The sequence below is a fragment of the Battus philenor genome, unplaced genomic scaffold (genome assembly GCF_028537555.1).
Source record: "Battus philenor isolate CCGP_79_NKW_IND1 unplaced genomic scaffold, ilBatPhil1.0.hap1 SCAF_8, whole genome shotgun sequence".
NCBI lineage: Eukaryota > Metazoa > Arthropoda > Insecta > Lepidoptera > Papilionidae > Battus > Battus philenor.
This window is the reverse complement of record NW_027181748.1, coordinates 8208811-8231451: the sequence shown is the minus strand read 5'-3', so window position 1 is coordinate 8231451 and position 22641 is coordinate 8208811. Positions and strand designations below refer to the sequence as shown.

The 22641-nt window shown below is 32.2% G+C and overlaps 2 protein-coding genes across 2 annotated transcripts; both read right to left on the bottom strand.

Moving 5' to 3' along the window:
• Window positions 1–256: 256 nt before the first annotated feature.
• Window positions 257–5325, bottom strand: LOC137931782 (putative defense protein 3). Its single transcript, XM_068775285.1, has 3 exons — window positions 5130–5325; window positions 2887–3097; window positions 257–347 (listed from the first exon to the last, which is right to left on the bottom strand). The coding sequence occupies exons 1-3, from the start codon at window positions 5323–5325 to the stop codon at window positions 257–259; spliced, it is 498 nt and encodes a 165-aa protein (XP_068631386.1).
• A 1261-nt stretch (window positions 5326–6586) lies between these two features.
• On the bottom strand, window positions 6587–18990 carry LOC137931598 (uncharacterized). The gene is made up of 10 exons (XM_068775042.1): window positions 18633–18990; window positions 17528–17662; window positions 15172–15375; window positions 13685–13856; window positions 11931–12053; window positions 11269–11528; window positions 10512–10716; window positions 9104–9311; window positions 8245–8425; window positions 6587–7336 (listed from the first exon to the last, which is right to left on the bottom strand). The coding sequence occupies exons 1-10, from the start codon at window positions 18708–18710 to the stop codon at window positions 6587–6589; spliced, it is 2316 nt and encodes a 771-aa protein (XP_068631143.1). The 5' UTR covers window positions 18711–18990.
• Between the last annotated feature and the right edge of the window lie 3651 nt (window positions 18991–22641).

Below are 22641 nucleotides of genomic sequence, written 5' to 3'. Positions count from 1 at the left end.
CACTACAGTATTACTATGATACAATGAAACTGTTAGGCCTATGTTTCCAATGTTTGTATATAATTAGTAGTTTTTGTTTGTTTGAAATTAGAAATAACATTAATCTTTTTTAATAATGTCAAATATTAGATTAATATAAATAGCTGGTGTACTTAATAAAATTATGGCCAAACTGGGTATGTAAAGTTAACTTCATGTTGCACCACTATTACAAATAACTTCAGCGAAAGTAATATAACATTTTCAACCATAATTTTTAGCCAAGAATTTGTAGTTGCATGGGATCTTGAGGCGCTTGTGCAATGAGATTTGCCCAAAATGTACCGTAATTCTTCAACACGGTACCCCTGTAAACAAAAAATATTGTCTTAAAAAACATCCAATCAAATGTGACGTTACATTTTAAATACGAGGTAAGCTTGAGAGCGTAATTGTAATTTGTAATTTATAAACAGAACGTGATTCCGGTGTTACTAAATCTCTATTACAAAATAACTGAAGTAGATCACCATGAATTAACTAATATTTCCTTTATGAATAATTATTTAGCTATTGACATTAAACGCCTGTTGAAATTCTTATACTTTATTTTAACAAAAGAATACGACAGTCTAAAATAGTTTCGTAATACATAATTTTATTCACTTTCAAAAAACCAGGGAATAAATTCTGGAGAGATATATGAGCAAATCAATTAATAATAGATAAACAAATTACTTGCAGCTAACAATAAAAAGATGGCTGAAAAACTGATTTTATTAGATATGTGTAATGTAGATGAACATTTAATTTTTGTTCGATTTATTTTGGAAGCGTAAGTGCAGTTCAGGACGTCTGCCTACAAGTTGGACAGACGATATTGTTAGTTTTTCAGAAGACGCTGAATTTAAGCCGCTTCCTTCCGGTCCTATTGGAAATCTATGACAGGAAAGACTATATGCGGAAATCGCTTTAAGTAATTTAAAGCTAAGGAATATGGGAGTCTGATTTAATAAACTAGCGCAGCTTTGGATGTCTACCCACTGGGACTGACGAGTTTATTTTGGTCGTCGGATGACGCTAGACTCAGACCGGTTCTAACCGTTCCGTTCCTATTAGAAGACTTAGGGAAAGGACCATGTCTAGTAGTGGATGTCCTTCCGCTAAAATGACAATTATGATGACAATTTTATGTAGTATAGTTGATGTAAATATACATTTGTATATGCAACCTCTAGTTTTTGTGTAAGTAATAGTTACTGTTTGATGATGAGCTTTTGAAAATGTCAATTTTCCAGAAATATCAATATATTTTATAACCGTTTAGTAACTGACCGTCCGTTTTTAATTCGAAAATGTTGCTGATCTTATTATGATTCTTAATATTTCATACTTATAAAACGGCGCTCATTTTAAGGTCGGTCAGTAGTAAACTACTTATGATCACTCATGATATGTTTCACAACATACATCAAACGAAGTGAAAGGGAATAGAGTGAGGGTATCGGTTAACGACCCCAGAAGATTAGTGAAATAAAACTATAAATTATTTATCTAACTTAGGTTCATACCGGAGTCCTCCACTTTCGAAATATTATCTTCTCAATCTTGTTAAACTTCACATACCTATTTTATTTATTTATTAATATAGGTAAGGTGACGAAATTATCAATAATTAGACGGGTAAATTTTACTTCTAACAATACGACGCTGCTTATACCTTTGTTATATAAAACTCATTACGATATCTCTAGAGACCAAAATTTCAACACAAATTATATTTTAAGGAAATAAATAACAACTTTACTATTACTTTGAAAATGAAAACCGAAGTTTTGATTAAGTATTTTAAATACTAAATGTTCTTCTAAAAAGCATAAAAAAAATTCTTATACTGTTTGATAACACTATTCTGGTAGCAAAATAGCAAGATAAAAACATCATTGTAATTAGTTTTAATGTAACTTCTTAAATAAATGAAATCTCAAAAATATTGATAAAGTTTTATATGTCCTACGGACCAAAAAAACGGCATGAGATGAAAAAAAAGGTTTGCTGTTTTATTCTCGACGACAGTGATAAATACAGTAAATTATTACACAATGAATTGTGTCTGTACAAACGTCCTGAGCATCACCACACTGTGTTCGTCTTTTAAAAATATATATCGATGCGTCTCAAACGTCCCGTAATTTCATTATCGAAAACGCCGTCATACTGGAATACAGCAATTCTTCCGCTTCAACATTTTCATACTGTTCGATTGCAGAAATATTCGACAAGATGGTAAATATCTTTTTGCAAATGAAATCTACACGTAGAAGAATCATTTTGTCAAGATACATTGACTTTCACATCTTATATAAATCAACTTGACAATCTGTCTTATTTTTTGTTTCATATTTTCGTTAAGAGTATCCCATAGGAAGGATCTTAAGAAAGGAGAAGAGAAATTGAAAATTTTCGATTAAAATTACTAAAACATTAATATTCTTTTTCATTCACCTGTATCTGTCAAACATTTGTTGATATTCAAAACAAAAAAGGTCGTGTTAATTTTGGACTTAACAAAAAATAACATATCTTTTATTGAGTAACCCGTTGTCTGATGCGTTTTTCTTGCATCTTTGCATGATTTTTGCATTTCATGCATTTTTTTGAAAGTAGCTTGTAGTCGAGCTAGCTAGGTAATAATTATTTAATTGATGGATTACCTATTGACGTTGTGTTACTGTAGTTCAGTAGTTCTCTCTCATCGTCGACGATGACGTCGAAACTTTTATATAAGGAAAACATGACGTTGGCAAATAGAAGGTCTCAAGAATCTTTATTGTCGAGGTTTGAACAATAGATGATCGATTATTATAACATATATTACAAAATTAACTAACAAGTTAAGATACTTACGTAAAATAAACTCTCCCAGACCCATTTGAAGGAGCTTTCCATGCGAGGATAGCTCTCGTTTTGTCCTGCGGATCTGCATGTGTGATAGCGGAGCATTCAGGATGTATGGTTGTGTTTGGTGCTTCTTCCCAAGATCCCAACCATTCATTTGATTCTACTGAGCGAGCTTGCAAGAAGAAACCTTTAAAAGGCTCTGCGCCTTCTATTGTAACTGAAGGTAAATAAAGGATACAATTACAAGATAATCAGGATTAGAAATGTCATGAATATAACGATTGAAAAAAAAATGTAATATAACAAAGAATTGCAACTAACCAATAGTTACATTTTTATTGCGCTGAGGTTGGCAAAAAGTCAACACGTCACACATAGCGTACGTAACTTTTTGTTCCCTAAAATTAGAAACTAGCTCAAGGGAATACAGTTTTCAACACCAAAAGCGAGAACTGTTTAGGAAATTCCTGTCGCTCACTGATTTTTTTTAATTGATTAGACTTGTATAAACGTTAGTATAAAGTACTTTGAAAATATTTATTGAATAAAAAATAGCATATACATCATTTTCATATATAGTTTTTTTTTAAATCTTCTGAGTATCCCACCTACAAAGTTAATAAAATTATTTGTCTATAGAAAGATATAACAAATTCCTAACTTTTCTAATGTTTATTTCAATTTTAATTGTATTTCATTTTAACAGAATTTTAACAACCAACGGTAACAGATTGATAACATATAAGGGCTACCGTAAGTTGCCTGACCTACAATGCCATCATAGGGACTTGCTCAATCGAACTTGGACCGGTTGATTTAGCGCGTTGGCGCGTCGTTACTTAATACGTTTAGGAAGATTTTATCAATGAATTTGTATGTATTCCACAAATCAATTTTGTTTTAGATTACCACGTATTATATGACTGATATAATACGCATTCATACAATAATTTTATCCTAGTTATTTTATTTACAAAGTATATTTTTGGATCTCGGGCCTAATAACCTGTTTATTTATTTATTTGGTAAGCATTCTTGCAATAATATATATCTGTTACATGTGTAATATTCTGATACAAAAACGTATCTAGTCTATTTCTGTGTCAGTAAATTTAAAAAGAATGGTGGTTAATAAACAACTAAATGTACATGTGTTGTATGTGCAGCCAAATGTATAACATTTTAATTTTGTTACATTATTACATAGGGTACATAAAAGTCTCAATAATGAACAGTTAGCTAACTATTACAAACCTTATTTTACTTTCCATACGTCGATTGTGCAATAGCGATGTGCATAGTGGTTTAAAAATTTTGCAACAACCATCAGGAGATTTGGAATATTACTTAAGAGGTAAGAGGCGGAAATGTTCGAACTATACAAATAACAAAAGTATTATGCGGCAATTACCGCTTAGTAAAAATGCTTTATTAACTATATTTCCCCAAATTAATGCTAGGTTTAAATGTATGTATCTTGACTCAACTTACCAACTAGCATTTTTGTATTATATTAGAAAATTAAGTTTTTTTTTTATATGAACAACATTCATTAAATTAAAGTGCGTGCGTAAATAAAAACATTAATATAGAAAATAATTATATATAGGATATTCATTGTTTTTTTTTATATCTTTGTATAAAAGAAAAAAACCAATCATATGATTTATATTCGAGATGCACGAGATAGTGTGAAAACATATTTGACCGTTGAAAAATTGTTAAGACAGGCTTGTTTTTCTTTGTCTTTTGTTTGGAGACGGATAATTTTGTTTATATTCTATGAATAAATATTCGTGAATCATAATTAATTCAATAAATATATAATATAGTAAAAAAAAATAACTTTTGGTTGTGTTCGCATAAGATTTGTCGCCTTCGTAGCTTAGAAGTTTTATATCAATATGTATATATATATATATATATGCACACACACACATATATATAATATATATATGATATTGTAAAAAATGGTTAATGTTTAAGGTATCAAAAATTCCTAGCTAATTTTATTGTTGTAATAGAATACATTTGTTAAATATTTCTAAAACGAAACGACTATGTATTACAGTTTTTGTAATCATGGCATTAATGATATTGACAAAACTTTAGAATAAAATAAATGTTTCCATACAGTATTTGCTTTACATGCTCTTTATGTAGTTTTGGATTAAATTATGAAAAACTAATGAATTACTTTTATTTTGTTCGATTGTATATAATTACGAATAACAAAGCAAATAACGAACCTGTTAAACGTGAATTTGGTGTGTAGTAAGATGAAGAAGCTACGATCCTGTAGGGTAGTGTTGAGAGCGGTTGCGTTCTATGTTGACCGTGGTTCGGTTGATTGGCTCGATCCTTAACACACGCGTCTATTGGAGCTCCGTCTGGGAAGCTTTCAACGCCCAGTAGAAATAACGAGAATAACGTTATCGAAATCATAGTGGGATTGCAACTAAACTGTGCGTCACCTAAAAATCCAGCATGCGACTGTGCACGCGCACGATGTGGCGCTTACTTTTGTAAGCATTCGAAAGGATCTAGTATTTAGACAACTTGAAGAACAAATCTGTTTTATAATTACCATACGAGTACATTTAGATTTTGCAACAAGCGAAATGGTCATGACAATTTGTTTACTACGTTTACGTTGTTTCTAGTCTACAGTGTGCTATGGCCATTTGTCATTTTAAATGCTTATTTAATGGTAAATTATTTAACTTACAATTCAAGTTAATATTTCGGCTGCAAATAATTTAATGCTATACTATTATATATATTCTTACTATACCGCTTGTTGCGTGTAGAAAATTAGTTGACACAATCTAAATGCTTTTAAAAATAACATTTCATATCATATAGGGGTAAATAATAGATTAAAATCAAATGATTATATTAATGAATTGAACTTTTAAACGAGATATTATTTTTGGCTATTGATTTTTTTATCAACATTGTGATGTACAAAATATATGACAATTTTTAAAAATATGTAATTGCTCTTTGTAAGAGCTTGATATGTTTATTCATTTCTACGCCTGATAATTTGATATCCCTTATTATAAGTAAGTATCATTTGTTAAACCTGGGACCTCTTTGAATTGTAAATAAAACGTTATGATATATGTCGTGAAAATAAATTATTTTGCGTTTTTTGTTAAAAAAAACAGCATATCACCTCTTTCTCGCCTGATGTTAAGCGATGACGATGTCTACGATGGTATATGGATATGCCGGTTTAGAATTTACCTATTTAGTACTATTAATTACAATAAAGAATAATTTTTAATTAATACAAGAAAGTTTTAGATTTGTCTAGTAGAACAACACTATATGAAATATAAATGTAAATATATTCATGTTTAAAAATATATATATAAAAATGTGTATATATAGCTGTGTATGTTAGTTGAAGTATCCGTTTTTCTTACTCAATCGACTACGAGTACGTAAAAAAAAGTCAAAATTGATTGGCAGATAACTACGTTTCCTGATCTTATTCATTTTAAATTCAATTAAAAAATCGTATTAAAATCTATGAGGTAAAGAATGTTGGCGCACATTTGTTTATTAATTTAATACGCACTAGATCCACGTGGAATTCTGGTCATACTCTCTATCTGACGCATTTATCTTTTTTATAAGAATTTTTTTAATATTAATTCGTGATTAATGAAAAGTCAATAAAATTGTCAAAACTTTATTATTCATCTACGAAAATAATTTTATCGTCGTTACTTCTGTTCGGAGAAAGAACATCTGGATTCAAGACAACGTCATTTTTTTCGTTAGTCTCAATGTACTGCATTATTTCATCCAACATGTTCTCACAGTCTTCGTATTCTGATTCCATTCCACTGCCATAATCTTTTATAGAGTTAATGGTATTATATTTGTTACAATTTGTACTATCGTCATTTTTTTCTAATACCGGCGGTGAAATTATTTCGTAATTAGAATCTTTCCTTGGGTTACTTTCTTCCAAAGATTTAGTAGGGTTTTTTTCTTTCATGGGACTGTTAACAGATGTTTCAGATTTTATCCATTCTGAAGGATCAATTGAAAAGTTAGATGTTTTAGTAACTGCATAATCTTCGTCGGTGTTGGATCCTCTATTAGGTATTATGCCCGAATCATTATCATTATCCGTTCTTGAAAGGAAATCGTAACCCTCGCTTGTTAAACCATTTTCTACTGTTTCATATACAGGATCTAATATCTCAGCAAGTCTCTCACTTGCTTGTATTGAAGTTATTTCAGCGACATGTAATTTTGGCTTCATTGACGTGTAATGATCTTTTAATGCGTCAACGTTATGCGAAGGTATGTTAGTACTATAAGTAAATCGTCTTGCAGAGTTCGGATCAACACTGACGCGGGAATTCGTGCCGCGTACGCGTGAGTTTACAGCGCTTTCAGTTTTCTTATACGTTGCCTTTACAAGTCCGTGAACCTGTAATTAAATAAAATATTTTTAATCGACTTTGTTTTATTTTGTAGCACCTTAGTTGTTATGAAATCAAAACATATTCAGTTTGAAACATTAAAAAAATCCGTGAGGAATAAAAAAGATTTATCAAATTTTTACATAGTGTGTTTTTTGACAGAAAATTACTAGGTATAAGTTCACAACAGGAATTCAGTTACATCTAAATTTATGCGAAATAATCAGAATGACTTATACATAATATCCGGTGAAACAACCGTAATTTATGTTAAAAAGAAACTCATTGTTAATACAATATAACACAGAGCCAAAGATAAATTAACATAAAGAGCTTTTCATGTTGTTCTTATGAAACACGTTCAATTAATTTAAATATAAAAAAGGCGAATAGGTATGGTTAAAACGTAATTGCACAGCTGCATAAAATATGTATATAAACACTTCATTACGAGAAATATCATAATTAAAAAATTCTATAGTCTTATCCATATTGAGCTACGGATACTGTATTTCGCATCGAAGAGTCTATTTAAAGCTTTTTCAAAATCAAATTGGCCTTCTACCCTCTACACCGAGTATAGCAGTTTTCGGTCACATTGCCAAGAGGAATTCGCATAACCTCAAGCCACTGATAGTGACTAGCAAAGTTGAGGGCAAATTTTCTGTAGGTTGTACCAAATCCGCTGGACACATTGCCACTAAACTTTATTTTGCTCTCAATGACACCAAAGATAGGAAGAAAAATCTAATAACGATAACTGCGTGCCCATAGGAGCTTAATCTTCACCAATGAGGATAACAATAAAAGTAGGGAGGATTTCAGACAAAATTGTGAAATTTCACTTGACTTAATTTCTTTTTTGGATACTTGTCTCTATCTAGTAATAAGGAGATAATCTTTAAAATTACTTTACCTCTTTGTTCACATAGCAATATAGTAAAGCTACGAGGAATCCCTGCAACCCTTCCAAAGTGTATGAAAAATAATAATACACTTGTTCCCACGTGCAATTGGTCGTGTTCGGTCGGAAGGCAGTAAGTAAGAATTGTGTTCCAAACAAAGGCATTAGAAACAGGGTTGCCTTAGCTGTGCTCCTAAAATACAAAAAGAAATGATTTCGAGTAGCAGTGAATTATTGCTTGTAAATAAATATACAGCAGCGATTTATTGATACAGTTAAGTATTTTAATATTGGGGTTATGATGGTTCGTCAAACGACAAACACTCTCGGTTAGTATGACAGTGTCCATCATGTGATGAATTAGTGTAAGGTTAGCAATTAGTTTCAGATTAGACTAAAGTAACTTAGCTTAGTAAACATGCAAGAACTTAAGAAAAAAAACTGATATTTTATCTGATATTGTAAAAACAAAGTCACTGATGCTAATATCTATGGAATTTAGATTTAATAAATAAATGAAAAAAGTATTTTGATTTTGTTCCTAGGAACATTTGTTGTTTGATATCTCAGGTGTTTTTATGGGGCAAAGGTGTAAATGTGACCCCTACGATTATATATTCAGTCTTGCCATATTGTTGCCATACTGTTATAATACAAAAGTAAATCTCATAAAAGAGTGTTATAACTGACCTCAATGTTTTAAGGAACAGTCTTTAAAAATTTTATTACGAGTTTTTACGAAAACAAAGGATTTTCCTTTGTTGCAATGTTTGTGACTAACGAGAGTATATACGTCGTGATGATGATATCTTAATTTAAAAAAAGAACTTTATTATGGATCTAGTCAGAAACAAAATTTTTATCAACTCACAGCTGATTTGCATTCTCCGAGTTTCTAAGTTTAGTAAGAAGAACTCTTAAGATATCGATGAAGAGGATAGAGTTAATAAGCAGTATTGCAACCCTTGGCGCATCCAGGATCCACTGTACATGATCAACGGTATACACTATCCAGCACGAGTGGTTGTTCCACAAACTCATAACCACCGCCCACGCGAGAACTGGAACTATGGCGATTACTGAAAAAAATACTCGGTTTAGAATTATTCACATAAAATATATTGTCAAAGCTTATTATGTTATCTTTGAACATTGATATTTATTGCACAGATCTCCAAAACGTTTATACGTTAGGTTTTTATAAATAGAGGAGTTTAGGAGTAGAGACGGTCCTCTGTCAAATGACACTCTGTTGTGTGAAGTAAACCATGGCTGTTCTGAACGATGATATATGGAATATTTGACAAAATGACGCAGGAATTGTGTCATAAAGGTAATAATAATGTTATGAGGTTCCCAACACTTGCGAGGTGCATAAAAAATAGCAAGTTATGGTGACGTCTGTCAAGGTAGTGTAATGTTGCGGCGGCGTTCTTAAAGGCAGATAACATATCAAAAAGACGATTGTCGTTTGGTCGGGTTAACAATTGTGAGACTTTTATAGCGGCAACTACAGGAATAAATTTGTAGAAGCCTTACGCCGTGTAACTCCTTTGAGCTTAATGAGTTAAAAGAAATGTGCGTTAAAAGAAATTGTGTAACGACCACAGCCACGACTTCTGCGAGAGCTTTTGTGCATTATGTGATATTAAATAGCATTATAGTTATGCGCCTTCAGCGCTGTGACACTTCAATTCCGGTGGAGCTGTTAATACTATTAGCCACATAGTGCTAGTCAGTAACCTAAACTAACTTAAGATGTAACTTCCACATGTTTCATGGATTCATCGTACGGGTCCCGGGTCCACCGCGTTGTATGGACATGGACGGGGTACGGTGTTCGGCGCTAACAACTCTCGTCGCAGGTTTAAGGAGGCCTCCATGCAAACCAATGTTTTTTGGAAGCCCGTGCCAGAAATTGATATTCGCCCTTGACAAGCCTAAATTCAGCAGGTTATAGAGAGATTTACCTTTAGCTCCTCCCCGCATACAAAGTTATAATTTATGACTAATAATTTCGTTGACTAGATCGTAGTACTTCGTCATGTAAGACACTTGTTCTTAAGTAATATTTGTTACCAAAAAACAGTAAGTTCTATTAAGTTTTTTCTATTAAGTTCTACTTCGATGTTCTTGAAAATGGTAATAAGTCCGGTAGAGAAGACGTCAACGCCATATATCCAGGGTTACATATACGTAGAGCCTTCGTTGATTTCTGTTTACTAATTAATTGTTAACTCAACTCGTTACCAGAAAAAAAATGTAAAAAAGATGCGAACCTGCGCCAACTCCATACAACCACCGAAGTTTAATCTTCTTACGAAAAACTGCGACGATAAGGCGGTGCAGGTACAGGCCCTCCACTAGCATGCAAACGAATACAGCGTTGGCGGCGAGACGCTCGAACACTGCTAGCACACGGCACCAAATACTATGCGTAGACAGCACTGTGTCCCCTGAGCTCGTTAGTTCTGCTATATATACCTGCACAGAAATTAAATATAATTATGAACAAGTCACTGATGTAGCTCAAAGAATTGCTCGTCTAAAGTGGCAGTAGGCAAGGGACATCGCTCATGCATCCGTCGGCGGTTGTAGCAAGACCTGTTATTGTACATTTTTCAAGGGAGGCCTCTATCTTGCAGTGGACATCTATCGACTTACACAATGAATAATTATTATCATAAATAATACTCAATAGAACAAGTCTCCTTGTAGGTTAAATAAACGTTAAGTTTCTAGATTTAATGAATCATCATCGAGAACTTGAGTAATACGGAGAGAATACAGGACTGAATAAAACCATCTATTATCATCAGTGTCAAATAAAAAGGCATTTGAGCTGGGCGACTACCCGGTAAACTGATATAAAAATAATATATTTATATTTTTTATTTTGATCTAATCAGTACGGATAATCAATCAGGAACAGCATTACTTATTTTATCAAGATTTTTATATTTATACAATTTTGTATGTAATAGGTATACAGATTAAACAGAAAATAATTAGTTAAAAAGTTTAAGAGCAACTCACCTCAGTTCTGCTTACAATAACTAGAACATTCCTTATGATGATAGCAATGAGTAAATTCCTATGCAGTGACACGCGTGTTATCCTCAATCGCTTATAGAAGAAAAAGACGAAAACTGCGGGAAGACATGAAGCAATGGAAAAAGATAACACAGCAATGTTCATTCGGTATCGACGGAGTAAACGCGGGGTTATGCTGCATGTGCTGTAATCGGTTTGAACCTCCCAAGTCCCATTAGCGAAACATCGCTTGTTGCTGAAATCTGGACAAAATTATTTATATAACATTTCAGTTACAAGAAGAAGTAAAAGTTATGGAATCCAAAAAAGTGAAATTTAATGCAATAATCTACATAGCCTAAAGTTAAATGTAATATAATATAAAGTTAAATATTTATAATAATATAGGCTGCAAAAATATAAGAGTTTTTAATAAATTGTAAAATTCTCATAAAAAGTAATAAAAGAGCTATCATTGCGTCAACTTTTTTAAATGGCAATAATTTGGAAAATTAGCGATGTGAATCTTCGTTAATTTATTTTCTGAGGTTAGTTAGCCATTACCTGTGCTATTGTCATTGACGTTGATTTATGGGACAAAGTTTATATTTTTGCAACTTTTCACTATATAAGCGTCTTTGTAATGAATTTTCTATTTAACTTACGGTGGCAAGAAGGTCCAATGTTGGAATAAGCAAACTCTGAACACACTTCACTGGCTGCGGTATCAATTTGAGCTGGTTCCCAACATGTCCAGCCGTCAAATGTTGCTTCACATTGACTGTCATCTAAACAGATAACATTTATAGTTTCACATTCTTAGCAATAATTGCTTTTCATGAAAGATTATTTTTTTTTAGATTAGATTTATTAGCTAGATTTTTTTAGGAAAATAACTAACTGTTTTATTTCTACTAGCTTTAAATCTTTAGGTACATGTGTGTATAGATTGAAATTAATACATTAAGAATACTATTAATTGTAGTAGCTATTGACCAAGCCGAGGTACGGCCTCCTCGGCCGCCCATTAGTCGGAATGCTAAACGGATATTATCTCCGAGCGTCAGTCCAATCCGAAATCACCATTAAGGGACCCTCGAAGCAAGAAAGTTTTCTAGAAAGATTCCTCCAAGCTCTTATGGACACCTCTCAATCCAATAAAGTACGTATGTACGGGCCTGAGCCGGGAATCTCAAGAGAACACTAGAGCATCACTACCTTCGCGGATCTAATAAGTACATACATAATAATAAAAAGATTCCAATAGGTATGCAAACCAATGTCTCGTGTAAATACCATCAAATGGACTAATAAAAAGGTTATGTTAAAATTTTAAATTTTAATAACACAGCTCATTCAAGAAGCTTCAACAAACACTAAAAACGTGACATTTCTTTATGAACATTGATCCATCTATAAAACGAAGTCTTATATTTAAGAGGCAAATTCCTAATTCGACTGCTGTGTATCGTACTGCGTAGGAAGGTATCGCCTATACACCCATATAAATTACCATTACATATTCACGATTTCTTTATTCGCGGCATATTTATGGAACATCTACCCCACAAATATAGAGCTTTTTACTTATATACGTCGTGTGATTATTAACTATTGATTCTTTTGTGTCTTCTACGTAACAATAAAAATAATTTTGGTTTAAGATATTTTATATTTTTGCAATAATCTTTTAGATCAAATCTACACTAAATATAACTTAAAATTATAACATTTTAGAATTTTACTGTCTATAAAAAACATCATACAAAAACCTTTTAATTGTAGATACAATAAACTCTTTTGTCGATATCTAGTGTAATCGTAAATCATTAATAACATAGATTTACGTTATTGAAAATAAATTTTCTTTCAATAAATAAACATGAGTTTTAGAAAATTAATAAGGATTGATATAGGATTAATTATTTTAAGAAGATTATTAAAATTTGGTTAAAAGAATTCTTTGTTTCATTTTTAATATAATAAAAGATAACAAAACAGGAATTAAACTGCCTGAATTTCTTATAGATTGTTTTAAAAGAGCAGAGCAAAATTAACTTGAAAAAGTACTGTATTTGATCAAGCTACTGCCACAAAATAACTCAGATATATTTTATGAAAGTAAAGATAAAGTGATTAATAAGTACAAGAACATTGATAATATTATCTATGTTCACGCATGACAAATTCTACTAATTCAACGTTATGTGCAATCATTTCGTTTTCTAGAACCAAATCTTGCATTTGCCCACTAAATACGAAATATATCATTCGATTGGAGAACCTTTTGATATAAATTTTAAAGGGCAAAATTATTATGACATATTCAAAATCAGAATGATGTTTTTTACAGGAAATTATTAATTTACCGAAGTTGGAAGTTATTCTATGTGAATAATAATATGAATAAGAGCGATACCTTCAATGCTCCCGTTGTTCACCATAGTGTGGGTGCAGCAGTCGCTTGCTGTGTAATAACATCTCTCCCAGCGGCCGTGTGCTGCGGGAATCAAAGCGTCGCGGACAGCATTGGCCACTTGCTCAAAGCTCGGGTCAAAGGGAAAGCAGCCACACGTACCGTCTTTTTTTACCTACAACAAATTTCGAACACTATTTATCTCACTAGCATTAGCCATGTCACTGGGTTTGAAATGGCAGAGCGCGGAAAGTGCCTAGCCTAGACCTTTTAATAATAATTTACCTTTAGATATTACCGATGATATTTCCCCGGGTTGAGAGTTCGCTAAGTACTTAGGTCTTAGTTCGCTTTGGCCGTCATTTTTTGCCAAAAATATTTACAGAGATAGGCAGCAGCATCTCCCGAACACATTTAAATTATAAAAAAAACTTTACACTCGCCAATCCGTACGCCAACCATAGCTAGAAATGGCTTATGCATACATATTAGAACAAACCCCCAATCCTTGGTAGCTCAGCTATTTCTGTCGAAATTGCAACCAAGTTAACGGCAGATTAGCGGATGTTAGAAATGTCCAGTCAGGGGCAGCTCTAGCTCGTGTAACGCCCGTGTGCAATGAAACCCTGGCAAAACCCTAGGCCTAACCCATCCTGGCTATAACTATTAACTATGCCGTTGTAAGAAGAAAGTTTTTTCATATTCTAACAAGCTATTTTATAAGTAGGTATAGCTTACAATATGGTATTAATCACGGCCTTTCTTCTTATGACGTCAGAATAACACTCATTGTTTTTATGCCTGTATATCAATAATATCAATTATTAGTATTAACGTAAATAATAATATTTCTATTATCTAACATCCAACGCCGACAGACAAATATAGGGATTATGAAAATTCATCTTAACGAGGTGTCCAATTAAGTTCATGTGTTGGCACTATCATGCGTGACATAGGTTCACTATCGCTGCACAATGATATATGTTCCTAGAGTGCGCTGTGCCCTTAGGGAGGCGATAAGAATTGTTTTCAAATAACTTTGTTTCCAAAACACTCTTGCCTTCTAAAATATTTACTTTCTTTTAGCGTAAATATCTTATTCTCACAAATTGTATGATCTTTTTCTTGCAAATTGTAACGATCTCGTAGCATATTACACAAAAGATTTGTTCCATCTATTCCATCTATCTTTAATACGGTTAGTGAGCGCTGAAGCCCTCTGGAGAAGACGGGGTTTAGGGTTGTCACTCGAAACACCTTCAGCATTTAGATTTTAGCATGCCCAAGAACATTAAGCTTCTACTCGATAAGATGTGATGAGATTATAAGGCTGAGTCGCCTTATTTGATTTTAATATTCGATAGATTTAGTACAGCTAAATCGTAGTATTGGTTCATATCATTTTAACAAATTAATTACAAAATTGATTTTTTGACTAATTAATAAACATTTGATTTTATAGAAAACTCATTTTAAATTTTACTTACGACTTCCAAGCAGGGTGCAAACCAGGGGCCATAGTAGCAACCTGTTCTCAAGTATATGCTGTTATGACCACCGACGAACAGGAAGTCCGGTGTATACAGGAGACATCCACGGCCCGCCACCCAGCGGTAAACCTGCTCGTGGTAGCGTACGTTGCGGTAATTGCAGAGTTTGCCTTCATTTGCGGCAACTGTTTCTGGTGGTTCCTAAATGTATAATTAAATCCGAATTTATTATTCCAGCCCAATTTTTTATGTTCAATAGTTGCTCACACACACTTCTTACTATCAAATATCGTTGGCCTGTCGCAGCTCAGAAGAAGAGTATAATTTAAACATATTTTGAAGTGATTATATTTTCATCGTGATTTTAATGGCATTAATTTTTTTGTATTTGATTATATCTCAATTTTTCTTTTTAAGCTTTGAAACGTGAAATATTTTATGTGACTAGGTTAAGTAGTTTTTATTTATTATTGCTTGTATGGAAAAAGGAAATTATTGTTTTTAGTATACATTGACCAAGTTTCCAAATTTTCTCTACATAAGGACCTTACTCCTATCATAATGAAAATATGAAAAAAAGGCCCAATTGGTCGATTCGCTCTCGAGTTTTTGGCTGAACAACATTTTTATTTATTCATAAAAATTTAGAGAAAGAAATGTTATTATATAAAAAAAAAACAATAGCTACATTCCAGTATTATCCATAATATGTTTCTAAATGTTAAAAATCCTGTTAGAATTTATGTACATTTTCTTCTACTTCTTTTGGGACTTTGAATTATCCGCATCATCATGATGTTAACCGAACGACGTCCACAGCTAAATATAGACCTCCTCCAGATTTTTGGAATGATTTATTTCAGTAACTTTTAATTTATACTACTTTAGTTATAGCAAGGTTTTAGCTATTTTAACACCTACTTTATAATATGTTACGTGCGATCCTGAATTTGCTACTTGTAACGTTTTTGTTTTACAATTCACTAATAAGACTAGCTTTATTTAGAAATCATGTATCATTTCTCAGAATCTTTCTATGGGCAATGTAATTCCAGAAAATATTTGGAAATAAATCCTGAAAAAGTCAATGTAATATTTAGACACGGTTTTTGACTGAAAATAATCTTCGATATTTAACAATTTTTAAAAACCTACGAAGAAAAGAGTATTTAAATTTTAAAATTAAAGAACTTGCCAAGATCTCTAGAACACGATATAAGTACAAAAAATTTAAAACACAAAGTAATACAACATCATCAAGAAAATTTATAGCATTCTTAAACATAATCTACTTACGTTTAGTTTACATAGACTCGTAAAAAAAGAATAGTAAATAGTTACTCTTTTAAAGTAAATTTATAGTATTAAGAAGTGAAAGATTGATATAATCTTACATACAAAACAGTTTAGGTTGTCTATTTAGTTACACCAACAGTATACATAGGTAAAAACCTATAAAAGTTAATTTCTTTCATTTATTTAACATTGCGAAGAAGAGTTTTAATTTTTTTATCGTACATAGGACAGTTGACTTTCCTGGTTCATATTTGTGCTATTAGAGTTAACATTAAATAAAAAAATTAAATAAAAAGCATTAAATTAAAAAGACACAACAGACATAACGTTAAATAAAAAGTTAAATAAAACAATGTAAAATTAAAATATAAAGCGGGAAAAACTGAAAGACCACGAGCCTCTGGAGGGGCAGGAGTACGAGTACGTGTATTCATTTTGTCATTAGTTTATTTAAGAAAAAATTCAGCTTGTATTTAATGTTAATTATTTGTTGTTTAAATGTTTTGCAATTCCGTGGATAAGTCATCTATACAATATAACTTTTTGTATGTACAAATTTACACAGTAAATAAAAAAGTAAGTTCTTATACGAGAAATCGGTCATTAACATAATATGACTGTATTATAAAGGGAGATTGATTACAGGGGTAAACATTTTAAAGGTTTAGCTCATTGAAATTTTTTATATCTTTTTCTAATCACACTGTGTAAATTGGTTACTCTGAAATATGTTACATTCATTAATTATTTCTATTGAATTGCGATAGGCCGAGACTGGATAGGTATAAAGTCTGCGGGTCCGGATAGATCAACAAATCAGACAGGTAAATAATAATTAATATATGTAATAAATAGAATTTTAAATACGCCTTTCTTACTTTATTATTATAACGTTATTTATTATTTCTCAAACCATTGACTTTTAGATAAGATGTACTATCTTAAATGACCGCAAAAAACATATACATTTATCCCTTTAAAGCTTTTATACCTATATCCAATCACATGTATATTAAATGTAAAGTACACCAGATTTTTCGACCAAGGTTACACTTACCTCGCAAATATAAACATTCGGTTTTTCACAAGCTAGCTTATCATTTGTTGCAGTGGCAACTCTAGGACTGCGCGGATACCATATGCTAACGTCTCCCTTCACTGGGTCAAGTATATCGTCCAAATATACGTCTTCCTGCAAAAGAATATCTTACATTTCAAAAAAATGCTTTGTTTGATGTTCCATCGTCTTACGTAATACGAAATAATTCATTTATTTTATTTTAGGAGAAATATAAGAAAATTCACAATTATATAATATAGCCTAAAATTCTTTAATTATATTTGCTGGATAATATAAATGTCATAAACTGCACAATTCATCCTTTGCCTATTTAAGATAACTAGTTCAGGTTTTTTTATTTTTCCTGTGTTGATGTTCATAAACTTATTACATGATAATTTAGAGTTTACAAGGGTGTATATTGTTAGAACGTACATGGTTGTATAACAACCTTTATTTATAGTGCTACACTTGTATATCGACCTTTTATTTATATTGATTATGATTAATATGCAAATACATCGGTATTACATTACTTAGGTTCGAAATAGCAGAGAGCACATGGACCTCTTAACAGTAACTTAGTTCTAGGTTTCCCTCAGTAACTTTGGCACGGGCCCTTACTTTACTTATTTCACGGCATTGAGGGGCTCTCAAAAACTTAGATCGCTTAGATGGTGCTTGGACAGTGAGTAGGCGGTTCAATCGGTTGCTACAATCGTATTATTAAGTGAATTTCTAAAGCTAACACTGCTATCACTTCGTAAAGCACTAGCGCTGGTAGAATAATTGATAGAAGAAACTCTAGCACCGCTTTTATCTTTGTTAGACGTGTAACTTTCTATCTGAATGTAATCCAGTATTGAATTTGTTAAACACATTTCAATAAAAAATTTAAAAGTTTAAGCACACATCATTTACATATATAAACTTTACATTTACAAAAGCATTTTGTGTAAATTTTTATGCGACCAATTTTTTCTTAACTTGTTTTTGAAATTAAGACTATTTAGTTAATAAATAATCTACATAAGTTCTATTCACAATATCTCTAACAAAAACACCATTTCCAATAGCTTTCTTAGGAGCCTTTTATAATTACCCGCGCTCCATACACGATTGCTATCGGTACAGTCCAAGTTAAAAGAAAATTCACTGTCAAAAATCTAAATCCGTACATGTTGTTATAAAACTTTCACCAAACTGAATCATAATGGAGTTTATAATATTAGGGAAATTTCGTCAACAATCACAAATACAATTGCAATCCGTAACTAGCGAAAATCGCACAGCATCACTGTATTAGCTAACGCACTATTTGATAACAGAGTTCTGTAACATTCCGACACGGGCCGAAACCAAAACAGCTTTGTTGATTGTCTTCAACAGGTATTTTCTTTTGCAGTCGCGTAGCCACTAATTGTACTAACACAACTGTTTACAAATTATCATCGTCCATGATCAATTGTTATCTGGCCGGAGTAATTACTAAAATGGCTGTGATTGGAAAATACGTAATTTAAAAAATTTACTTATCTGTAATATGGATAAAAGTGAAACAAAGATAAAAAATGTTATTTGGCTGGGGAAGATAGTAAAAACAAAGTCTTATTAATAATATTAGACGATTGATAAGGAACGATCATTTTTATAACAGTCGTTGGAAATAATTTATTTCTTTGTTATGGACGTTGTAATTTTGTTATAATATCAATCGAGAGAAAGTAAACATTGTTCCTACAATAGACGTGGTACTGCGTAGAATTTTGCATTCTGTTTATTAAGTGGTAAATGGACTCTTGTATCTTACTAACTCTCACATAGAGCTACCAAAAAGGGACGTGTAATACTACAACAAACACAAAATTAGCAATTTGTGAAAACGCCATGAAAAGAAAAGAATTACAAACAGAAGTTAAAAAATAATAGAAAAGTTAGTAGATGCTGTTAAGTTTGTATTGACACAAAAGTGGCACTGGGCAGGACATCTAACAAGATATAAAGAGAAAAGTAGCGACAATGTGGAAAAGCTCAGTGGGTAAATGAAGAAGCGGCTGTCTGAAAAATAGATGGAGCTATGAAGTAGTAACAATAGCGGGATAGGAATAGAAAAAGATGGCGAGGAATAGGGAAGATTGGACTGAGTGGGCTCAGTTCAGGAGGCTTTTACCAAGTGCGAGGTTCCAATGACAGAGAGGTGGCATTAAAGAATAAAGAATTATTATTTCATTTGTATGTATATTGGAATACGGTGTGGAAATCAGTTTTTCTGATGCGGATATGTCTTGTACGTTCCCTAAACAGGAACATTATGTGTCAAAAATTATATGTATTTTTATGTTCAGTAAAAATCTACAGTTTTCGTTACGATTATATTGCATTTATTTTCTAGCAGGCGTTATGAAGTTATAATCGTGCGAATTCGATAAATGTAATTCTTATGATTTACTAATACTCACCGCACACATGATATAACTACTGCGTAGTTTACAATGTTAATGTTACCTCTATTGATTAATATCAGAACCGGAAACATCTAAGTCAACTGGGAGATTGTAACGATACATAACAAACATCAATTTTTCAATTGTAACATTGTATTTCGATCTTTTGTATACGTGACATAGTATGTCTGTAACATTACAATGTTACTTCACCAAAAGAAAATCGTTATGAATAGAAATTATAGAAAATTATTGCGTTAAAAATATTATTTACATAATAGAGTCAACAAAGTAGTTTGGTAATCTTGATATAGTTTGAAGACATGAAGTAGGTAAAAATTACCATTTATTCCTAAAAATAAAATCATTAAAAAAAATTACACAAGTTCGATTACTTAATTCTATGAAGTAAGAAAGTAGATGATGCAAGATGAAAACGTTAACAGGATATTATAAGATATTTAACAAAATAATATATAATTCGAACTATAAAGTGTTTTCAATAAAGCCTTTTAATCGGTGCTAGTATCTTATGGGACGATGTGTGTCAACCTATGGCTGTCCCGCGGCTGAAATGACGATGAGTGAAGTAGAGTGAAGGAATGTCTAATTCTGTGCAGAACTTCTTTAATTATATAAAATATTACGCTGATGATGTCAAATTAAAAGAAGGCTTTTACAGGTCATTCAATGTTCATAAAATTAGCGTACATGAAATTCTGTAATGTCTAAAGGCTTGGAAATAAGTTAATAGCAAATAGGGACTATTGTAAATGTTTGAAATATCTTTCTTAATAATACGCATAACGTTGGACGTTTCCAACGTTAGACATAGATCTTGTACATAGATTTACAATAGGAACGGTTGGGAGCGGTCTGTATCCGATATGTTTCGACAACAATCATATGTCCACCATATGTGTGGACATTCTGCGCTGTGCTTACCAGTCCTAGGTCTCCACTGCTGAACCTCAAGGTTCATCTGTTCAATAACGTGGTCTACCCTCTACTACTTCGACTTGCAAATCCGATGGGCTACGTCGGTTATAGTACTTTCTTTTGTTCTCTGATCTTTCCATTCCTGATTTGATCTTGAAGAGACGTATTATTAAGAAATTAATTATTTCTACGTTATCTTGCTTGCGTGACTAAAATACTCTTTTTATCAATAAAGGTTGCCCTTTTATTCCTATTAAACCAAACATAACCTAAAATTATTTTACAGGTCTACAAGTTAAAAGTATTATCAATTGCCAGTCGTTTCATTTACACAGAGAAAGTGATCTTTTTGATAAGAGTGCAACACGTGTCATGTGTATCTATGTTGACCCTATTAACTGTTATGCATCTGAATCGATACGAGAACATAAAAATAGTAACGTTTTATTCAATCATTACGTATAAGTAATGTTTACATATCGATTGAATATTACATTATTTCGAGAAACATCAACAGTTATAAAGGAATATATAAGATTTAATAATAAGTCTGCTTTTTTTAAAAAAAAAAAACGTGATTAGTTATACCGTATGTTAAGAATTTCTTTTTGTAAAAATGTTTAATCATTTATAATGGCAAAAGGTTGTATCTCGGATGAAGGTATTGGTCTCTTGTTAAAGAACATGTATTTATCTCACTCGTATTGTTTTGGCAGAGCAATTGGAATATCATTAATTTGGATAATTAATAATATTTAAACTGATATTTTATAAAATAGTATTACGTACATAAAGATTTAACAAAAGTCGTATAACACTGTGAAGTATTTGTGTGTTATTATAAAGCTTGAGAATTAATTACTCTACTACTGACCACAAATAAACTCTTCGGAATTCGTTAGCTCTTCTCAGATCAGGGAGCGTTTGTGATGTTGTGAGCGTTCATGACGTACCCAAGTAATCTCTTTATAAGATTATATGTGGATAATAATATGAATAAATAAATACAAAATTATGTTTTGCTTTTCCTGTAACTTAACTGTGTATAGATAGGAACGCATCCTAGATTCATTGCTTATTTATTGTAGAAAAGACATATGATATTTACTTTGGCTGTATCCTGTTGTGATTACCCTCTAAATAAATGAATAAAACGAATAATAACATTCCATCAATTGATAGGTTAGGTTTTTGTAAAGTAGGCCGAGACGCTATAGTATTACTGTGTAATGTAACATACATGAAGGATTACCGCGCTCAGGGAAAAATCGGACTTGTGCGTTTGAGAGAATAAGCCCTAGTCCTTCGCCCACATTGTTAGGCTCAAAGTCGCAGTAGGGCCTTTCTCTAGACACTTCGATGCATACCTCGATCAACTTGTTACGCTTTTTGTGGACTTTCTGGCGGATATTCGAGGTGGTTAGACGATGGAAATGCACGCGAAATAAGCGATATGCGCGCAGACACGTCTTAAACAAGCTAGCTACAACGGCGGATGATGGAACGACATGGTGTAACATCGTGATAGCACAGCGATGTTTTCAGGCATGAATAACACACTTATGACTATCCAAAACATAACAGCGCAAGAGGGACCATAGTGCGCTCCGAATTAAGTTACCGGGATCCCTCACTAGCACAGAGGACGATCATTGAGGTGATTTTAGCTGGCAGGGTTCCCATATATGAACATATAATATATCAAAGGGCAATGTGCCCTGTGAATGT

Coding starts and splice junctions, on each gene's coding strand:
- LOC137931598 (XM_068775042.1), bottom strand. CDS start 18,710: ATGTACGGATTTAGATTTTTGACAGTGAATTTTCTTTTAACTTGGACT. Junction 11,529..11,930: donor CATTGGACCTTCTTGCCACC/GTAAGTTAAATA, acceptor AATTTTGTCCAG/ATTTCAGCAACAAGCGATGT. Junction 8,426..9,103: donor TCGGAGAATGCAAATCAGCT/GTGAGTTGATAA, acceptor TTTGTATTTTAG/GAGCACAGCTAAGGCAACCC.
- LOC137931782 (XM_068775285.1), bottom strand. CDS start 5,325: ATGATTTCGATAACGTTATTCTCGTTATTTCTACTGGGCGTTGAAAGC. Junction 3,098..5,129: donor ACCAAATTCACGTTTAACAG/GTTCGTTATTTG, acceptor ATTTACCTTCAG/TTACAATAGAAGGCGCAGAG. Junction 348..2,886: donor TCTGGGAGAGTTTATTTTAC/GTAAGTATCTTA, acceptor TTTTGTTTACAG/GGGTACCGTGTTGAAGAATT.